Genomic DNA, 17,781 nt, shown 5'->3' with positions numbered 1-17,781 from the left:
ATCTGAACAGTCTTGTTGTTGTGGACCCTATTTATAAATATCGTTTGGCGTCATTAATGAAGTCATTGTTATATATCCTCAAACTTTATTTTATCCTAATAATTATTTTAATATTATCCAATCATCCAAATATTACTATTGCTTGTTCATCAAAATTAAGCAATCATTCATCGTCTTCATCGTCACCTTCATCATTTATTTCATTATCATCAACTTCATCAACTTTGTCAAATATCAATCATATCAATAATAATAACATGGGCATTGAGAAAGCAACATTCGCAGCTGGATGCTTCTGGAGTGTAGAACTGGTGTTTCAGAGAGCTGTTGGTGTGTTGTCAACAAAGGTTGGTTACACAGCTGGACAGAAATTGAACCCTACTTATAAGGAGGTGTGCACTGGCACTACTGGACATGCTGAAGCCGTTCAGTTGGAGTATGACTCGGATCAGACCACCTACGACCAGCTACTCGATATCTTTTGGCATAAGCACGACCCGACCACCGCCAACAGACAGGGCGGCGACGTCGGCACTCAATACCGTTCGGGTATCTACTATCACTCAGAGGCACAGCATCAGACCGCCTTGAAGAGCAAGGAGAACGAGCAGAAGAACCACAAGTCACCAATCGTCACTGAGATCCTCCCCGCAGGCATCTTCTACGATGCCGAAGACTACCATCAGAAGTACCTTGAGAAGGGAGGTCAGTGCTCTTCCAAGGGTTGCGGTGACAAGATCAGATGTTATGGTTAAGTCGATTGATCAATCATTATCCACACATAATGTAAATAAAGTTCCAAGTGTATGAATTGTATGTAACATTGATTGATCGACTAATTAGGCGATCATTATCTTTATTCTTTGTATCTGACGATTGGAGATGATTCGACAATCAACAGAGTTGTGTGGTGGGAACTTCAAGGGTGTCCCATAAATTCAATGTTTGAGATAATCACAATCTGACATACTTTTGATGACATTACACAATGATGTAGACATTGCAAGTGCATTATTATAAAATTAATAAGTATATATATATAGGAGTAGTAGAAGTAGTGGTAGTTAGTTCAACACAACATGGATGACTATGATATCTATGGTGACTTTAGTAATGCAAATGACGACGATGATGATCTAAATGATGACAATGCAGCTGCAGCTGCTGCAACAACAGTTATAGACACATCAACATCAACAACTACTTCAAACAAGAATGTTGAAGAGCATACAGATGATAACATCAATGATGGTGATGAACATTATAATGGATCATCAGAACAGTTTGATGAAGTCAAGAAGGATAACGAGGATTACAGTACTACTGGAGACCATGATGGTACTGTCGATGGCGATGGTGATGGCGATCACATGGCACTAGGTGAGAAGGATGCAGCATCATTCTCAGAAACACATACAATCCAATCAATCGATGAGCATGACGATCATCACAATGCAGATGCAGAGGTAAGTTGTCTCTGACGATATAGTGGATCACTCAATCATTCAATCACTCAATCACTCACACATCTTTATAAATACAATGTAGAAGGACCTTGCCTTTGTTGATGAAGAGGCATCACATCAATCGGGTGATACTGCATCTGGTGAGGAAGCCAATCCAGCAGTATTCATTGGTGGACTTGAATGGGTAAGTTATGGTTATGGTTATGGTTGTAGTGTCGCCTTCAAGGATACCATTCTGACCTCTCCTATACGACAACACACAGTGGACAACAGAGCAACAGCTGGAGCACTTCTTTTCAGAGTTTGGCAAGCCAAAGACATTAAAGATATTCGAGAATGAGATCAATGGCAAGTCCAAGGGTTATGCATTCATCGAGTTACAATCAAGCGAGTTGGCACAACAGGCCAAAGAGAAGCTGGCCACAAAGTATGTAGAATCCGGCGGGGACTTCCAGATGCCACATCAATCAATCAATCCAGTGAGCACAGCACTAACATGGTCTGGTATACAATCAACAGGGAGATTGGTGGCAAGAGTGTTGTGATCAGATCAGTTCCAATGCACAGTTATCATCAGATATTACAATCGATCAAGACTGGATCGTTTAAAGTACAACCTGGTGGCAGTTCAGAACATCATCATCAGCACACTGGAGCTATGGTCAGCCCAGGCGGACGCAGTCGTGGTCCCAACAACAACAACAACATGAACAACAAACAACAACGTGGAGGTGGCCCACCTCAGATGCGAGGAGGCATGCCTGGCCGTGGCAGTCTCCTACAACCACCTCAAGAGTACATGTATCCCAATGGTCATTCGATGCCACCTGGCATGTCGCCTCGAGGTGGCAGGGGAATGCCTTACATGAAGTCATACAGAGGCGGACCACCTGGCGTTGCTCGCGGTGGCATGAGATATCCGCCACCACCTCCACCACACATGCAGATGCCGCCCTTCCCGCACCCCTCGTCGGGCTTCTACTTCCCAGACATGCCTCGTGACGACCGCATCAGACATCCATCCGACATGCCCAGAGACGAGTATCGTGACAGGGACAGAGAGCGCGACAGAGAAAGAGAGAGGGAGCGTGAACGTGAGCGAGAGAGAGAAAGAGAGAGGGAGCACAGAGATCGCGAAAGAGAAAGAGAGAGGGAGATGTCAGAGAAGAGGAAACGCGAGGATGATGGTGACGAACGACAAAAGGAGCGATCAAAGGAAAGAGAACGCGAGAGAAAGGAGCACGACAATAGAGACAGCAGGGAGCACAGGTCATCACACGAGGACAGAGAGCGCGAAAGAGAGAGGGACAAGGAGAGAGAGCGCGAGCGTGAAAGAGAGAAGGATAAGGAGAGAGAGCGTGAGAGGGAGCGCGAGAAGGAAAGGGAGAGAGAGCGCGAAAGGGAGGAACGTGAGAAGGAGAAGGAAAAGGAAAGAGAGCGCGAGCGTGAAAGAGAGAGGGAGCGCGAGAAGGAAAAGGAGAGAGAACGAGAGCGTGAGAAGGAGAAGGAAAGAGAGAGGGAGAGGGAAAGGGACAGACCCGTTCGAGACAAGGACAGAGACAGAGACAGAGACAACAGGGACCACAGAGACAACAGAGGCGAGCGTGACCATCGCGACAGAGAGAAGGAAAGAGAGAGGGAGAGAGAAAGGGACAGATACCCTGAGCGCTCCAAGGACAACAGGAGAGACGGCCGCGAGGTAGACAGTGGCAGGTCCAGCAGATCAAGGAGGGATGAGGAGATGTCCGAGGCAGACACTGAGCGTGAGAAGCGCAACAGAGACAGAGAGAGACGGTTCAACGTGAAGTCTGGAAAGTGAGGGATTGCCATCTCTCCATTGTCGACCGATCGACTTCATTCAACACACGTGTGGACGGATGGCATGACGTCAGTGATCATTCGCGCAGGACAACTACCCGGCCGGGTTCATAGATCAATCAGGTGACTGATCCACCATACAACAAACCACGAGATCTTTTCCAAAAAAGGCGAGCCATGTTGGGCTATTTGATCATCTGACTGATTGATTGATTGTTCAGTGCACTCACTCACCCAAGATGGGTGATCATCAATCCAATTGCAATAAACTCAAGGGTCCAATGCTTCATTGTAACTTAAACTCAAGTGTACATTACTTATATTATATGTTTATATCTCTCTCTTTGATAGATCAATAACATGTTGAGGTCTTTCATTAGTCGTTGTGCCAGTGTTGGCAGCAACATCATCATCAGATCAAGCAAGATACCTAGGATGACACTTGCAACAAACATACCATCATACCATCGCTATTGTACAATATCATCATCCTCTTCTTCGTCATCATCATTCAATCACAATGTCGATCAACAACGTGCCTCTGGAGCCAACGCATCACAAACACTTCATGATAATCACAAGCCATCATCATCGACAAGGCCAATGCCATCAACCAATCAACTAGCACAACAACATCCACATTCAGAGTACCTACATCAGGCAAAGGCATTGACTGGCATGAACATGATCAAGGGCAACAACTATGATGAAGCGTACAACAACTTCAAATGGACCATCCCCGAGCACTTCAACATTGGCATGGACGTCTGTGACAAGCATCTCATCGACCGTCCCAACCAGCCCGCCATCGTCCACGAGGATGAGAGTGGCAATGTAGAGAAGTAGGTACATCTTGGCTCAAGTCAGTCGATCCTCCACACTCACTCATTCCAATCATATGATACCTCTTTAGGATAACCTTTGCACAACTCTATCAACAATCCAATCAATTGGCCAATGCAATGGAACAACATGGTATTGCCAAGGGTGATCGAGTTGGTGTGTTGTTGTCACAGGGCATTGAGACTGCATTGTCACATGTGACTGTGTTTAGAATGGGCTCCATCTCCATCCCTTTGTTCACTCAGTTTGGACCCGAGGGTCTGGTATTCCGTCTAAAGAACTCGGAAGCCTCATGTGTTCTGACAGACTATGACAACCTGCCCAAGATATTGATGCTAAAGAAGAACCTCAGCAAATGTTTGAAGCGCGTCTTTATCTTTGGCCACAATAACAAGGGAGTGGAGGTGCCTCAGGACGACCCAATGTTTGTCGAGTGGAGCAAGGTACGTGACACCTTTGGCACAGAGTACACACCGGTCAAGACCAAGGCCGACGACCCGGCCCTGATCATCTTCACGTCGGGCACTACCGGCCTGCCCAAGGGCTGTCTGCATGGACATCGCGTGCTCTTGGGCCATCTGCCCGGCGTCCAATTCCCCCAGAACATGTTCCCACAGACTGACAAGGAGCTGTGCTTCTACACGCCCGCCGACTGGGCGTGGATTGGCGGCCTGATTGACGTGTTGCTCCCATCACTCTACTATGGTGTCACAGTGCTGGCTCATCGCGCCACCAAGTTTGACGCACACAAAATGCTCTCTCTGATGGACAGACATCGCGTGACTACATGCTTCCTGCCACCCACCGCTCTCAAGATGATGCGACAGACTGAGCTCGCGCCATACAAACACATGGTATCGATTGGATCGGGCGGCGAGAGTCTTGGCGACCAGTTGCTGGAATGGGGCCGCAAGGTGTTCAATGTCACAATCAACGAGTTCTATGGACAGACCGAGGCCAACCTTCTTGTTGGCAACTGTTCAGCCATTATGCCTACAAAGAATGGATCTATGGGTCGTATTATGCCAGGCCATACAGTGGCCGTTCTAGATGGAGAGGGCAATCCTTTGCCCGCCAACACAGTCGGCAACATTTCACTAAAGTCACCAGACCCCGTCATGTTCCTGCGATACTGGAACAACGACGAAGCAACCAAGTCCAAGTTTGTTGGACCATGGTTGATGACAGGCGACCTTGGACGCATGGACAGGGATGGTTACCTCTGGTACGTTGGCCGCGACGATGACATTATCAACAGCAGTGGATATAGGATTGGACCAACAGAGATTGAGAACTGCATCCTGAAGCACAGTGCTGTGGCCATGTGCGGTGTGATTGGCGCACCGGATGAGTTGCGTGGCGAGGTTGTAAAGGCATACATTGTGCTAAAGGATGGTGTGACTGGCAGCGATTCACTCAAATCAGAGATACAAGAGTTGGTCAAGAAGAACCTGGCTGCGTATGAATATCCACGTCTAGTCGAGTTCATCCAATCATTACCAATGACCAACACTGGCAAGATTATGCGTAAAGAGTTGAGACACCACCACGAACAATCAGTCAAGGCATCATCAATCAAGAAGTGAGTGGATGGATGTCTCGTAATCATTAATAATAAACATGATGTGTAAAGTATAGCTGATTGATTGATTGATTAGATATGTACAGTATTATTTACATACTTGATATTCGATGAAAGTCAAGGGAAAAGGCTGACTCAATGAAAGAGGTTGCGCTTGTTGTGTACCAGTGTTGTTCCTTATTGTGGCGTTTTGATTATTCAATGTTGGTACAACAGCTACAGTGTCAGTGTCAGGGTTTAGTTAGTTGGTTGGATTTTTGTTGATCCAGTTGGACCAAGTTGGAATTGTCTTGACCACTGATCTTGGCTCTTTTTGCACGAGCATCATACATCCTTTCCATCTCTCATCTGTAGGTTTGGCAATTGTTTGGCGGTCAGTACATGTATTTGAATGAGTGGAGTTCAATGTAAACATGAATTCACATTGTCCTTTAAGTAAACGATTTCATCCATCCTCTTGTCCGGTAATGGTTGTGATTGAGTCGTAGTGGTAGTTGTTGTTGTAGCACTGCCGTGAATATACTTGATTGGCAATTTGATGTTGAACTCATTCTTGAACTTGAGCCACCAGTCATCGCTTGGTCGACAATGTCTCTTCCTTCCAGTTCTATGCTCATACATCTCCATGGCCATATCGAGTATTTGTGTTTTAGTAAAGTATTGATTGTAGGCTTGTTTATCAAGGATGAACTTGGAGAGTTGTTGTCTCTTCATTTGTTAGAAGTAATTGAAAGTTTACATAATCTTCTCCTTGCAATCTACTCTTTTTTGAGGAAAAGGTGCCTGCTCTCAACAAATTCTTCTTACAAGCCTCCTTCTCTGTCAATCCAAGATTAGATCTTAACTCTTGTAGTACTCTATTATATCTAATAGAAGTAGGTGTATATTTATTTGTTCTAGTAATTGTATTCATTGGACGCGAATGTGAATGAATCAATCTGTGAAGGGTAACCCCTTCATTTTAAATGAACTTCTTTCAAATGAATGAATGAGTTCAAAGATGAGTAGTAGTGATAGAGAGAATGGTAATGAATGCTTCAAGTTGAAGCAATATGATCAGGCTAAGGAGTGGTATAGTAAGGCAATAGAGAAGGATCAATTGGATTATCTGGCATTGACAAATAGGAGTATTGTAAACTATCAACTGGAGAGTTATGAGTCGGCAACAGATGATGCCAACAAGGCAATTGCAATCAATGGACAATGGTATAAGGCTTATGTTAGGAAGGCAAAGGCATTGAAACAACTACAAGCATATAGAGATGCTATCGATTGTCTTGAATTGGCACTCTCACTACTCGAGAACAACAACGTAGTTGTTGACAAGACTTTGATAGCAATGATCAACACTGAGTTGACAGGTGTATATACTACATTGATTGGTAAGTATAGCATTAGATTGATGACTTGATGACTAGTTATTGACATGTCAACCAATCATACAGACACAAGGTACAAGACCATCACTCAAGGAATGGACGTGTATGTTGAGTACATTGATAAGATCAAGGGCAAGGGTGTGATGGCAAGGTGTAGCAAGAAGAGTAATCAAGAGTTGTTCAATGAGTCACCATTGGTATCGAGCATATCGTATGAATATATTGGTGATGACATGTATAGACACTGCTCTCACTGTTTGGCAACAGACTTGGATGTCAGACTCTTTGGCGAAAAGGACAAGGCCGTTCACTCTATGATCTATGGACAATCTCCACCGCCAAGACATATGAAGAAATGTGATGGCGAGGCTTGCAAAGAATGGTTCTGCTCTGATAAATGTTGTTTGGATGCATGGGACAAGTATCATTCGATTGTGTGCTCTCCATCTACACGCGAACACATTGATCAATTCCATTCACAATGCAAGAAGTACAAACAGACCAATCCATTGGTCATTCTAAAGATGTTTACAATGATTGTTTCCAATGTGATTCAACACAACATGATGATACAAGATGCTCTGTTACCATTCACCAGCTTCATATCCAATGGTCAATGGCAGACGGCACATGACGAAGAGATGCTCACTCTCATCAATCTGATGCTGTCGGAGAAGTGTTCGACGCGACAAGACCTCACAACAAACCTGTTTACAATCGAGAGATATAGACAGTTCAACGCGATCATACAGTGCAATGCATCAAGAATACATCCGCCCTCAGATGTACATTTGTTGGTCAATGACATGGTGGCAAAGACACCTCTCAGTGTCGACTATATCGAGTTGCCACCAGGTACAAAGATACCAATTGATGAGCTTGGCAACTATCTGGAACGAATGGATCGGTTATCTATCAATGGCAGTGGCCTATTCCCCATCACCAACAGTTGCAATCACAATTGTGATCCAAATGCTGTGGTCACCTACTCGAGCAACAACAACACGGTTACAATGCGCACATTGCGCCAGATAATGCCAGGCGACTCGATAGAGATATCCTACATTGATGAGGACCAGTCACGACCACAAAGACAAAGGCAACTGTTGGAGAAGTACTTGTTCCGATGTGGATGTAGGAAATGTACAATTGGAAGAGATTAAAATAGTATTAATTATAACAAAGATTGGATGATTGATTGATTATTATTTGATTGAACTTGATTTATTATTTACACACAACAGTCGTCGTCAACTGTAACTTGATTATTTGATTGATTGATTGATCTTGATGGGTCTGGATCGGTCTCGTTGGCTTTGGGACGGAATACTCATTGGGATGGATTGACTGACTTGACTGGGTACTCGTTGGCTCCATTGGGACACTCTTGATGGGCACTTCTGTGAGATACTCACTCACACTTGACCATTCCCATCCCTGGCACTGGCGCCAAGGAATGGGCTATGGGAGGCTTACATAATATTATGTCCACACTACCACCACGATGGCAGACTAGAAGGTATTTACCTCTTGTGTCGTTCTACTCCACAACACACATCGATATATCGTATACGACTTGTTGTTGTTAAACTGCGCAGCTATGCTGGCTGATCAGGCCAAACATTGAACCAAAGACATTGTAAGCCTCGTCTGCTGCATGGGTGGACTTATCACCACCACAACCGACCACATCCAACGAATGCATATCTCTCTGTTGAATTAGATCGATAAGATATGACGTCGAGTTGAATGGTGTCTTTGGACACTCGTCGTGGTTCAAACCGGGCAACTGGTGCACCACTGGTACGACTCCGAATGATTGAGCACGCTCATTGAATGTAGAAGTAGATTCTGCTCCAGAAGTAGTAGTAGTTGTGTGTGATCTAGAGAATCTTACCTCTCTTATGTCACGACCTCCTCTAATGCTTTTGCGAACTCTATCTCTTGCATTGTAATTGCTGCTGCTTTTGCAATTATTCTTTTGAAGTAAAGAGGATGATGAGTTAAACTGATTCATCTTCTTCAACAACAACAAAGATCTCTTTGCAAGTGATCTATTCTTACATTTTAAAGACGACCTAGTAGTCTTAATTTGATTGTTATTGTTACGAATTGTAATTAATAAGTTTACCATATTGTATTATGTATTATGTATTAAATAATTTATATTATATAAATATTATATATTATGTGTATAATTATTTGTATGTTTATAAGTTGATGGTTTGTTTGAATGAACGAAGAATACTGGACAAAGGATTGATAAACATTGTGTGCGTTTCAATTGACGAATTTTTTTGAGTGCAACCGAAACAAAGTTGGAGTTTCACGAATTCAATAAGATTCATTTTTGGGAACTTCCAACTATTCATTCTTGGTTTGCTTGTATGTGTAAGAGAGATAAAGAGATAGAGAGAATGATTTTGGCTAGCCAATCACTATTACCAGACCTACCACATCATGTACTTGCAAGGATCATACATTATAGTGTTCGCAATTACTTTGCCAATATAAAGTGGAAGTTGTCATTGTGCTTGGTGTGCAAGTTGTTTGCTCATCGTGTATCAACTCAACTCTCGACTCTCGATACCAATTCAATTGGATCGAGACCAGACATGGTCCAACATTTCATCAGTCCCCTATTCCCTTATAGACATTGCACGTCGATCAAGGGTCAGGTGTACTCACTCAACAAAGTACTGGAGAGTCTAGTGGCGAGTCAGGTTGGTCATCGATCACTCAATGACATGTTGTCACGCATCACTTATGTCGAGATAACATATAATATTCAATTGATCACTGATAAGTACAAGATATTCTCTGATACATTGTTTGGTGGTGTCAAGGACTCGTTGACAAAGTTGACCGTGCAACCCACTGGCTTGGGCAGTCCTCCAGACTTTATCAGACTGCTTGAACAGCTGACCCAACACAACTTCCCTCATCTCTGCTCTTTGACCATACTCTTCTCGAACGACATTGCACAGAATGACCTCGTCCTGTCACTTGTGGAGAAGGTGGCACCGACGCTCACCAAATTCACACTGGCCTCGGTGAACAACTCTCGCACCGCATCTTTCGACATAGCAATATGGCTCAAAGACATCGTGACCAAGTTCTTTAATCGAATGTTTAACTTGTTGTCCGCGCCAAACAATCGCTTGCAATCAATCAACATCAGGAAGCTGTATGTTGGTGATCTGGCATCATTCCTGCGTGGGCTCTTCAAACTTGGACACATCAAGAAGCTCAAGCTGCCCTCATTGTTAAACTACTCACAAGAGGAGATTGATTGTTTCAACTCTGGTCTCATTGACTTTGTCAAGTCGCACCAACTCACCATCGTCAGCACGCCCTTTGGTGTGGGGGCCGACCTCCTCGCTGCGATACTCTCCAAGCCAACATTATACTATCTTCGTATAATGCCACTTGCCATGACCAAGCTACCAGACACACTCACCAAACTGTCGATTCGTGAAGAGGTCTCTCCATCAGTGTTTACAACATTCATCACTACGAACTCAACACACAACCTTGTGCGACTATACTTGTTTGATCACAAGAACTATCTCAATGCCGACAACTTTGAGCCATTCATCAACTTCCTGCGAACGAGCAAGACACTGTCAACTCTATTCCTTGGCGATTACCTTTATATTACAGACGAGCAGAAGGAGACATTGATACCAGTTGTGATCAACGACACTAGTATCAACTCGATACTGATTGGAATGACTGAACCAGAGGATATTGACATTGATCTCAATGATGAAGAGGCTATAGAGGCGCGCACGACCAAGGAGTTTGATGACCTCCAGTTCCTATTCAATCAACTATCACTCAATCCCGTGTCCAGTCTGGACAACGTGCACTTTGAGATCACAGACGAGGAACTATTCCTCAAGATGATGGTGGATCGATCACTAAACACTGGCTCATTCATCGGACATTACGACTCTTATGAATGGTCAATGAAGTTCCACAGGGTCGTCCAATCATGATTGATTGAGGGCGCATTGAAATAAAATCGACGATCATTCGTTTCTGATCAATCAATTTGAAGATATATATAATGATGATGACTATTCCTACACTTCCCAATATTATAGTGATCAAGATCATTGACTATGGTGTGAATGACTACTATGCCAGCACATCATGGAAGCTAGCATTATGTTTAGTGTCCAAATCGATCATGACATGTGTGTTGCCTCAACTACCAATGTTCAATGCCAACATGTTTACAAGGAATGATGCAGTTCAACACTTCAACAGTCCCTTCTTCCCTTACAGACAATGTACCCGCCTAACAGGTCATATGTGGCACATTAATGCAATGCTCCAACAGCTATCATCAAACAACAACAACAACAAGAAGAAATATAATAATGAGATGATGTCACGTATAACTCAACTTGACTTGCAATATCTTAGCCTTGGCACTATAAGTGAAGGTACACTAGGCTCTCTGTTTGGATGCTTCAAGAGCACATTGGCCAAGCTTACGTTGTACCCTTCATCAAGTCAATATGAGTACTTGCCAAGGTTGCTGGAACACATAACAGGCATTAACTTTCCAAACCTCTCAAGTCTCAAACTAGTGTTCGTCCGTGGGATCACAGAAGTTAACAAGGTACTGGCGTTCTTGGAGACGATCTTGGCTAAACAGACTCTCACCAAGTTGTCAATCGTCTCATCACAAACCGAACACAACTTTGACGGTGCTATGCCGAGAAACCATGAGGCAACCAAGCTATTTGAACGAATCTTTGGCATCATTGCTGCTAAGCAGCAAGACAATCGTATCCAATCACTGAGTATTGCGGGTCTACATGTTGGCTGCCTCGATACATTCCTGCGAGGACTGAGCATGATCAAAGGCCTTAAACGACTCAATCTTTATTCATTCAATAACTACACTTATGATTGGATTGATCGGTTCAATAGTGGATTCACCGAATATCTCAAGTCATCAACATCAAAGTCCATCACGAGACTCAGCACTCCACTTCCAGTTTGTGATACAATAGTGTCGACCATCACGAACATGCGGGGAATAACAAGGTTGAGAATGATGCCTTTGGGAATTCCAATATATCCAGATACATTACAACAAGTTGGTTTCACGAACATGGTGTCCAACAACTATCTCACAAGACTGGACTTGGATATTCATCACTACTTAACAGAAGACAATGTTGATTCATTCACGGAAATGTTAAGAGCGAGCAAGTCATTGTGCCATTTAAATCTTGGTGATGTCAAACATCTCCATAGGAAGCAATTGAAGAAGTTGATGGCATCGTTGGTCGGCCAGACCAACATACAAACACTACATTACTCCAATAGTAGTATATTGGACTTTGATTATTCACAATATGGATCCAATGTAGAGTTTGATAATTATGTATTTCTACAAGACTTGGAAATATTGTTCAAACAATATAAGTTACACCATCAACAATCAAGTCTATGTAATGTACAGTACCAACTATACAATCCTCGACTATTCCAAATACCAAAGTATACCAACGACAATGACCATCTGGCCATTGGTGGTCTCTTCAGTGGACACTCAATCAATTACATCAATCAATATACCCTTTACTTCCACAAAGTCGACTTGTAATAAAAAGGTGATTGACCGATCACATTAGTTTTCAGTGCACTCCAATCATCAATCACTTTTTATAAATCTAGATTGATCGATATAAATAATGAATACAACAACAACAACAATACCAGACCTACCACAATATGTACAAGCCAGGATCATACATTACAGTATAGTCAACTTCTTTAGCAGTATAAAATGGAAGTTATCTTTATGTTTGGTTTGTAAACTGTTTGCCAGACATGTCTCCAAAGAGTTGTCCATGATTGAAGGTCGTCTACTCGCCAAGCCCGACATTGGTCAACATCTCACAAGTCCCTTCTTCCCCTATCGTCTCTGCACTGCCATCAACACAAACATCGATCACTTTCACTCTCTGATCACACATGTCCAGTCACAACAGCAACAACAACAACAGCAAGTAATAGTCAATACATTGTTGTCACGACTGACACGTGTAGATGTGTTCTCATTTGGCGCCACACCAATCAATGAGAGTAATGAGAGCACGGTAAAGAAGTTGTTTGGCAGTATCAATCAATCATTGAGGAAGATTACATTGCGCACACCCTTTGATAGCACAACTGCAATGGACACATTGATACTTCATGTACTAGAGCATCAGTATCCACACCTCTCAACTATATCCATTCACTTTCTCGATGGTATTGGATCATATGATAGTGTACTGTCGCTGTTGGAGAGATGCGCGCCCACCCTGACCAAGCTGAGCTTCTTCTCAATCTTCAACACTCGCCACACCGACATGAATGTGTCGCCGATGGAGCGCGAGGCCACCACCAAGTTCTTTGAACGAATGTTTGGCATCCTCTCCATCACAAACAGTCGCGTTCAATCATTGCTCATCAAGAGGTTGTACTTTGGCGAGTTGCGACCATTCCTTCGCGGACTCTACACAATGCAGCACATCAAGAAGCTCAAGCTGCTCTCATATTCATACTACACGCGTCCCGAGATGGATGACTTCAACACTGGACTCGTAGAGTTTGTGCAAACGCGCAAGCTCACCATCCTCAATACGCCATTTCCAGTGGGAGCCGATCTCCTCACAGCCATCATGTCCAATGCAAGCATCGTCCGTCTGCGAATCACTCCCTTGGCCATGGCCAAGCTTCCTGCCACATTGCGGAGCTTGATCCTTGACAATGAGACACCACCTACAGTGTTTACGACATTGATCACATTGAACCCAACATCCAACCTTGTGCGATTACTCCTGTTTGAGCATCGACACTACCTCACTGCCGACAACTTTGATCAATTCCTCGACTTTATGCGAACGAGCAAGTCGCTGTCCACGTTGTTCCTAGGTGACTACCTATTCCTCACGGACGAACAAAAGGTGTTGTTGATCACAGTGTTGGTACGTGAGACAAGTTTACAATCATTGCTCATTGGAATGACCGACCCTGAAGACCATAGTATGGTCACAAACAATCAGGACAGTATAATAGCACGCACTACAAAGGAGTTTGATGACCTCCAATACCTACTTTCACAGCTGGCACTATATCCACAGTCCAACATTGATCACATACTCTTTGAGATCATCGACCGAAAGTTGTTTGAACAGATGATGATTGATCGACACATGGACCTTGGCAACTTTGTCTTCCACTACTACCATCACTCATTCGCCATGAAGTTCCACAAGGTCAAGCAATCATGGCTACAATGACCAGGGGACCAAAAAGGTCGCACCAGGTGAGTGATGATCACCACGTGACAAATAAAATCCGGACCTGCTTCATCCTTTTCATTTGATCAATCAATCAATCAATCAATCAAATATAGATATATAAAGATGAATGATGAACCAATCACCCTACCTCACATTGTGTTGTCCAGGATCATACATTATAGCATGGTGGACTACTTTGCATGTCCCAAGTGGAAGTTGTCACTGAGCTTGGTGTCCAAGCTGTTTGCCAAGCATTCATTAACACAGAGGACCATCTTTGTTGGAAGTCTACTGTCCAAGTCTGACATTCGAGATCATTACAACAGCCCATTCTTCCCGTACAGATACTCTACAGGCATATTAGCAGGACTCAATCATTTGAAAGATATGATCACAAACAGTTCTTTGCCAGATGAAATGTTTAAAGAGGTGATGTCACGCTTCAACCTTTTGGCGCTGTACCAACTACCTTCACATGAATATGATAATGATCGAATGATCCAGTCTGTGTTCCGTTTGATCAGTGAACGACAATCGATCCACACAGTATACCTTCAGTCGACCATTGCGCGGCACTACCCTGCACAAGACCTCCCAATCAGACATCTCACCAGCATCACCATCATGTTCATCTATAACGTCGACAGTCTATACAACTCGATCTTGGATCTGTTGGAGCACAATGCGCCCAATCTAAAAAGGCTAGGATTCCTCTCGATACTGAGTTCGCAACAATCTGATTTGACCATCCCTTCACAGCACCATATGCACATGTCAACTAAATTCTTTGAGGGAGTGTTTGACATCCTGGAGAAGGGCAATACTCATCTAGACACGTTCAAGATCAAACGATTGCATCTGGGCTACCTTGGTCCATTCCTTCGCGGATTGCTCAAGCTGAGACATGTCAAGAGGCTCAAGTTGTCCACTCTCCCATCAAAGTTCTATTCGCAGCAGGCGTTGCAGGACCTGTTCAACTCGGGCTTCATCGACTATGTCAAGATGCTTGACCATCTAACAGTCATCCACACACCATTTGGCGTAGGCAATGAACTACTAGCCAGCATCTTGGCCAAGCCGAGCATCTTTAGCATTCAAACATCACTGGTGTCGGCACAAGGAATCATGTTGCCAAACAACATTCAGAAACTTTGGCTTAGGGATCAAACAACACCAGCAGCCTTCACATCATTCCTCAAGATGAATCCAAATTGCAACCTCTTACAACTGTTCCTGCATGATCATCATCATTACCTCATCGCCGATGACAACTTTGATCTGTTCCTCGACTTTCTTCGAAGTAACAAACGATTGTCAAGTCTCTACCTCGGTGCGTGCAAGTATCTCACCATCTTGCAAAAGGCCAAGTTGTTCGACATGGTCGTAAGCGAGACCAACTTGGAGTCGATACTGATTGGAAGAGAGAATCATTATGATGATCTCGAGCAAGGTCAATCACTGGATCGTGTTAGAGAATGCACTGAACAAGACTATGAAGGGATCCAACTCTTGTTTTGGACATTGGCATCAAGTCCTCAATCAAGAATTGACAACATCGAGTTTGACGTTGCCGATCGCTCATTATTCGCCGAGATGATCAATGGTCGTCTACTGGATACAGGTGACTTTGTTGGACACTTTGCTCCAAGACTATCAACCTACATCTTCCATCGGCTTGAGGGAGGAAAAAAATGATGGTTGATCAATGATGAGTGAGTGAACTACACTCATAAATCTTGATTGATCAATCAAATAAATATATTTGTAATGGATACAACAATAATACCTGTACAGCAGACATTGCCACGTCATGTACTGTCTAGGATCATACATTACTGCTTAACCAACTTCTTTGTCAGGACAATATGGAGTGGAGGCTGTCGCTGTGTTTGGTTAGCAAGTTGTTTGCCAAACATGTGTGGACAAGGCTGCCAATGCTCAAAGGAGAGTTGTTCACACGTACTGGCTTTGCTCAGCACTTCACCAGTCCACACTTCCCCTACCAACACTCAACAGGCTTGACACACTCGATCAGTTGAATTCACTAATGATCGACATTGATATCATTGTTGTCACAACTCACTCGACTGAATGTATTCCCGTATACATCTTCACTAGGTGAAGTGGGGCTGTATGGTAGTCAAGTCAAGTCACTGTTTGATGGCGTCAAGGATTCCGTAAGCTGACATTGCGCACTCCAATCGATAGCAAAGAAACCCTGCCCACTCTGTTGAGATACATCAATCTCTTCAATTATCCACATCTATCAATCATCACCATACACTTCTTGGACGACATTCAATCAAATAATATGGTGATTTCCTTCCTGGACAAGGTTACCACGACACTCACCAAGCTCAGCTTCTTCTCTTCGTTCAACACGAGTTACATGGACATGACCTACTCTAAAGTAGCCAAGCCCGACACGTCAATGTTCTTTGATCGCCTGTTCAACATACTGGCCAAACAGCATTGCTGTCTGCACTCCCTCCACATGAGAGATCTGTACTTTGGCGATCTAAACATATTCCTGCGTGGACTATTGAAGCTGACGCACATTAGGAAGCTTAAACTACTTTCCTACAAGGACTTCTACTCACCCAAGGAGATGGATTCCTTCAATGATGGCTTGATCGAGCTTGTTCAATACCGCGATCTAACCATCCTCAATACTCCTTTCACAGTGGGCTCTGAACTTCTATCCGCCATCCTAAACAAACCAAACATTGTTACCCTACGCATTACTCCATTGGTAATGAACAAGTTACCAAAGAACATAAGTAACCTTAGTCTACGTTATGATTTATCGCCATCAGCATTCACATCATTCGTCACATTGAACCCTATGTGCAACCTAGTTCGACTACACCTACCTCAGATCTATATCACTGACGACAACTTTGAACTGTTTCTCAAATTCCTTCGTAACAACAAGTCACTGGCGATCATATACATTGGCAACTACTTCCTCTTTAGCACTGAACAGAAGACCGCACTGTTGAGTGTGTTGGTGTGCCAGACCTACATCCAATCATTGCTATTCGGTATATCGCTCCAAAGTGAAGATCCCTCAGATGAAGCGGTCCCATCAGATGAAGAGAGAAGGCAGCGATCAATCAAAGAGCTTGAAGACCTTAGACAACTGTTTGTTCAGTTGGCTGCATATCCACAGACCAATGTTGACAACATCTACTATGACATTGCAGAGTTGAAACAATTCCAACAGATGATGTAGTTGCCAAAGAACAGGCTTGATACTGGTGACTTTATCGGACGATTTCACTCTTCTTCATCATCATACAACTTCCACAGGGTGGTAACTATTTCCTAATCTAGTAATAAATTGAGGATCTGTATCTGTAACATTGCGTTTGTGT

The 17,781-nt window shown here is 43.6% G+C and overlaps 10 protein-coding genes across 10 annotated transcripts; 9 read left to right on the top strand and 1 right to left on the bottom strand.

Moving 5' to 3' along the window:
• Window positions 1-257: 257 nt before the first annotated feature.
• On the top strand, window positions 258-755 carry SAMD00019534_030530 (hypothetical protein; the record flags this gene model as incomplete). The annotated part of the gene is made up of 1 exon (XM_012901186.1): window positions 258-755. One exon carries the CDS (start codon window positions 258-260, stop codon window positions 753-755), a length of 498 nt encoding a protein of 165 aa, XP_012756640.1.
• A 324-nt stretch (window positions 756-1,079) lies between these two features.
• Window positions 1,080-3,285, top strand: SAMD00019534_030520 (hypothetical protein; the record flags this gene model as incomplete). Its single annotated transcript, XM_012901185.1, has 4 exons — window positions 1,080-1,466; window positions 1,549-1,650; window positions 1,730-1,893; window positions 1,986-3,285. The coding sequence occupies 4 exons, from the start codon at window positions 1,080-1,082 to the stop codon at window positions 3,283-3,285; spliced, it is 1,953 nt and encodes a 650-aa protein (XP_012756639.1).
• A 434-nt stretch (window positions 3,286-3,719) lies between these two features.
• SAMD00019534_030510 (hypothetical protein) lies at window positions 3,720-5,713 on the top strand (the record flags this gene model as incomplete). Its single annotated transcript, XM_012901184.1, has 2 exons — window positions 3,720-4,126; window positions 4,198-5,713. The coding sequence occupies 2 exons, from the start codon at window positions 3,720-3,722 to the stop codon at window positions 5,711-5,713; spliced, it is 1,923 nt and encodes a 640-aa protein (XP_012756638.1).
• A 996-nt stretch (window positions 5,714-6,709) lies between these two features.
• SAMD00019534_030500 (hypothetical protein) lies at window positions 6,710-8,251 on the top strand (the record flags this gene model as incomplete). The annotated part of the gene is made up of 2 exons (XM_012901183.1): window positions 6,710-7,091; window positions 7,155-8,251. 2 exons carry the CDS (start codon window positions 6,710-6,712, stop codon window positions 8,249-8,251), a joined length of 1,479 nt encoding a protein of 492 aa, XP_012756637.1.
• Window positions 8,252-8,676: 425 nt separating this feature from the next.
• Window positions 8,677-9,222, bottom strand: SAMD00019534_030490 (hypothetical protein; the record flags this gene model as incomplete). The annotated part of the gene is made up of 1 exon (XM_012901182.1): window positions 8,677-9,222. A coding segment is annotated over one exon (546 nt), but the record flags the coding sequence as incomplete, so codon positions are not given.
• A 613-nt stretch (window positions 9,223-9,835) lies between these two features.
• On the top strand, window positions 9,836-11,089 carry SAMD00019534_030480 (hypothetical protein; the record flags this gene model as incomplete). The annotated part of the gene is made up of 1 exon (XM_012901181.1): window positions 9,836-11,089. One exon carries the CDS (start codon window positions 9,836-9,838, stop codon window positions 11,087-11,089), a length of 1,254 nt encoding a protein of 417 aa, XP_012756635.1.
• Window positions 11,090-11,424: 335 nt separating this feature from the next.
• On the top strand, window positions 11,425-12,717 carry SAMD00019534_030470 (hypothetical protein; the record flags this gene model as incomplete). Its single annotated transcript, XM_012901180.1, has 2 exons — window positions 11,425-12,495; window positions 12,613-12,717. The coding sequence occupies 2 exons, from the start codon at window positions 11,425-11,427 to the stop codon at window positions 12,715-12,717; spliced, it is 1,176 nt and encodes a 391-aa protein (XP_012756634.1).
• Window positions 12,718-12,964: 247 nt separating this feature from the next.
• Window positions 12,965-14,401, top strand: SAMD00019534_030460 (hypothetical protein; the record flags this gene model as incomplete). Its single annotated transcript, XM_012901179.1, has 1 exon — window positions 12,965-14,401. The coding sequence occupies one exon, from the start codon at window positions 12,965-12,967 to the stop codon at window positions 14,399-14,401; it is 1,437 nt and encodes a 478-aa protein (XP_012756633.1).
• A 186-nt stretch (window positions 14,402-14,587) lies between these two features.
• Window positions 14,588-16,099, top strand: SAMD00019534_030450 (hypothetical protein; the record flags this gene model as incomplete). The annotated part of the gene is made up of 1 exon (XM_012901178.1): window positions 14,588-16,099. One exon carries the CDS (start codon window positions 14,588-14,590, stop codon window positions 16,097-16,099), a length of 1,512 nt encoding a protein of 503 aa, XP_012756632.1.
• Window positions 16,100-16,715: 616 nt separating this feature from the next.
• SAMD00019534_030440 (hypothetical protein) lies at window positions 16,716-17,639 on the top strand (the record flags this gene model as incomplete). Its single annotated transcript, XM_012901177.1, has 1 exon — window positions 16,716-17,639. One exon carries the CDS (start codon window positions 16,716-16,718, stop codon window positions 17,637-17,639), a length of 924 nt encoding a protein of 307 aa, XP_012756631.1.
• Window positions 17,640-17,781: the final 142 nt, after the last annotated feature.

The sequence above is a fragment of the Acytostelium subglobosum genome, assembly GCF_000787575.1.
Source record: "Acytostelium subglobosum LB1 DNA, scaffold: scaffold5, whole genome shotgun sequence".
Classification (NCBI taxonomy): domain Eukaryota; phylum Evosea; class Eumycetozoa; order Acytosteliales; family Acytosteliaceae; genus Acytostelium; species Acytostelium subglobosum.
Note: the sequence above shows the minus strand (reverse complement) of the source record. Positions and strands in the feature narration are given on the sequence as shown.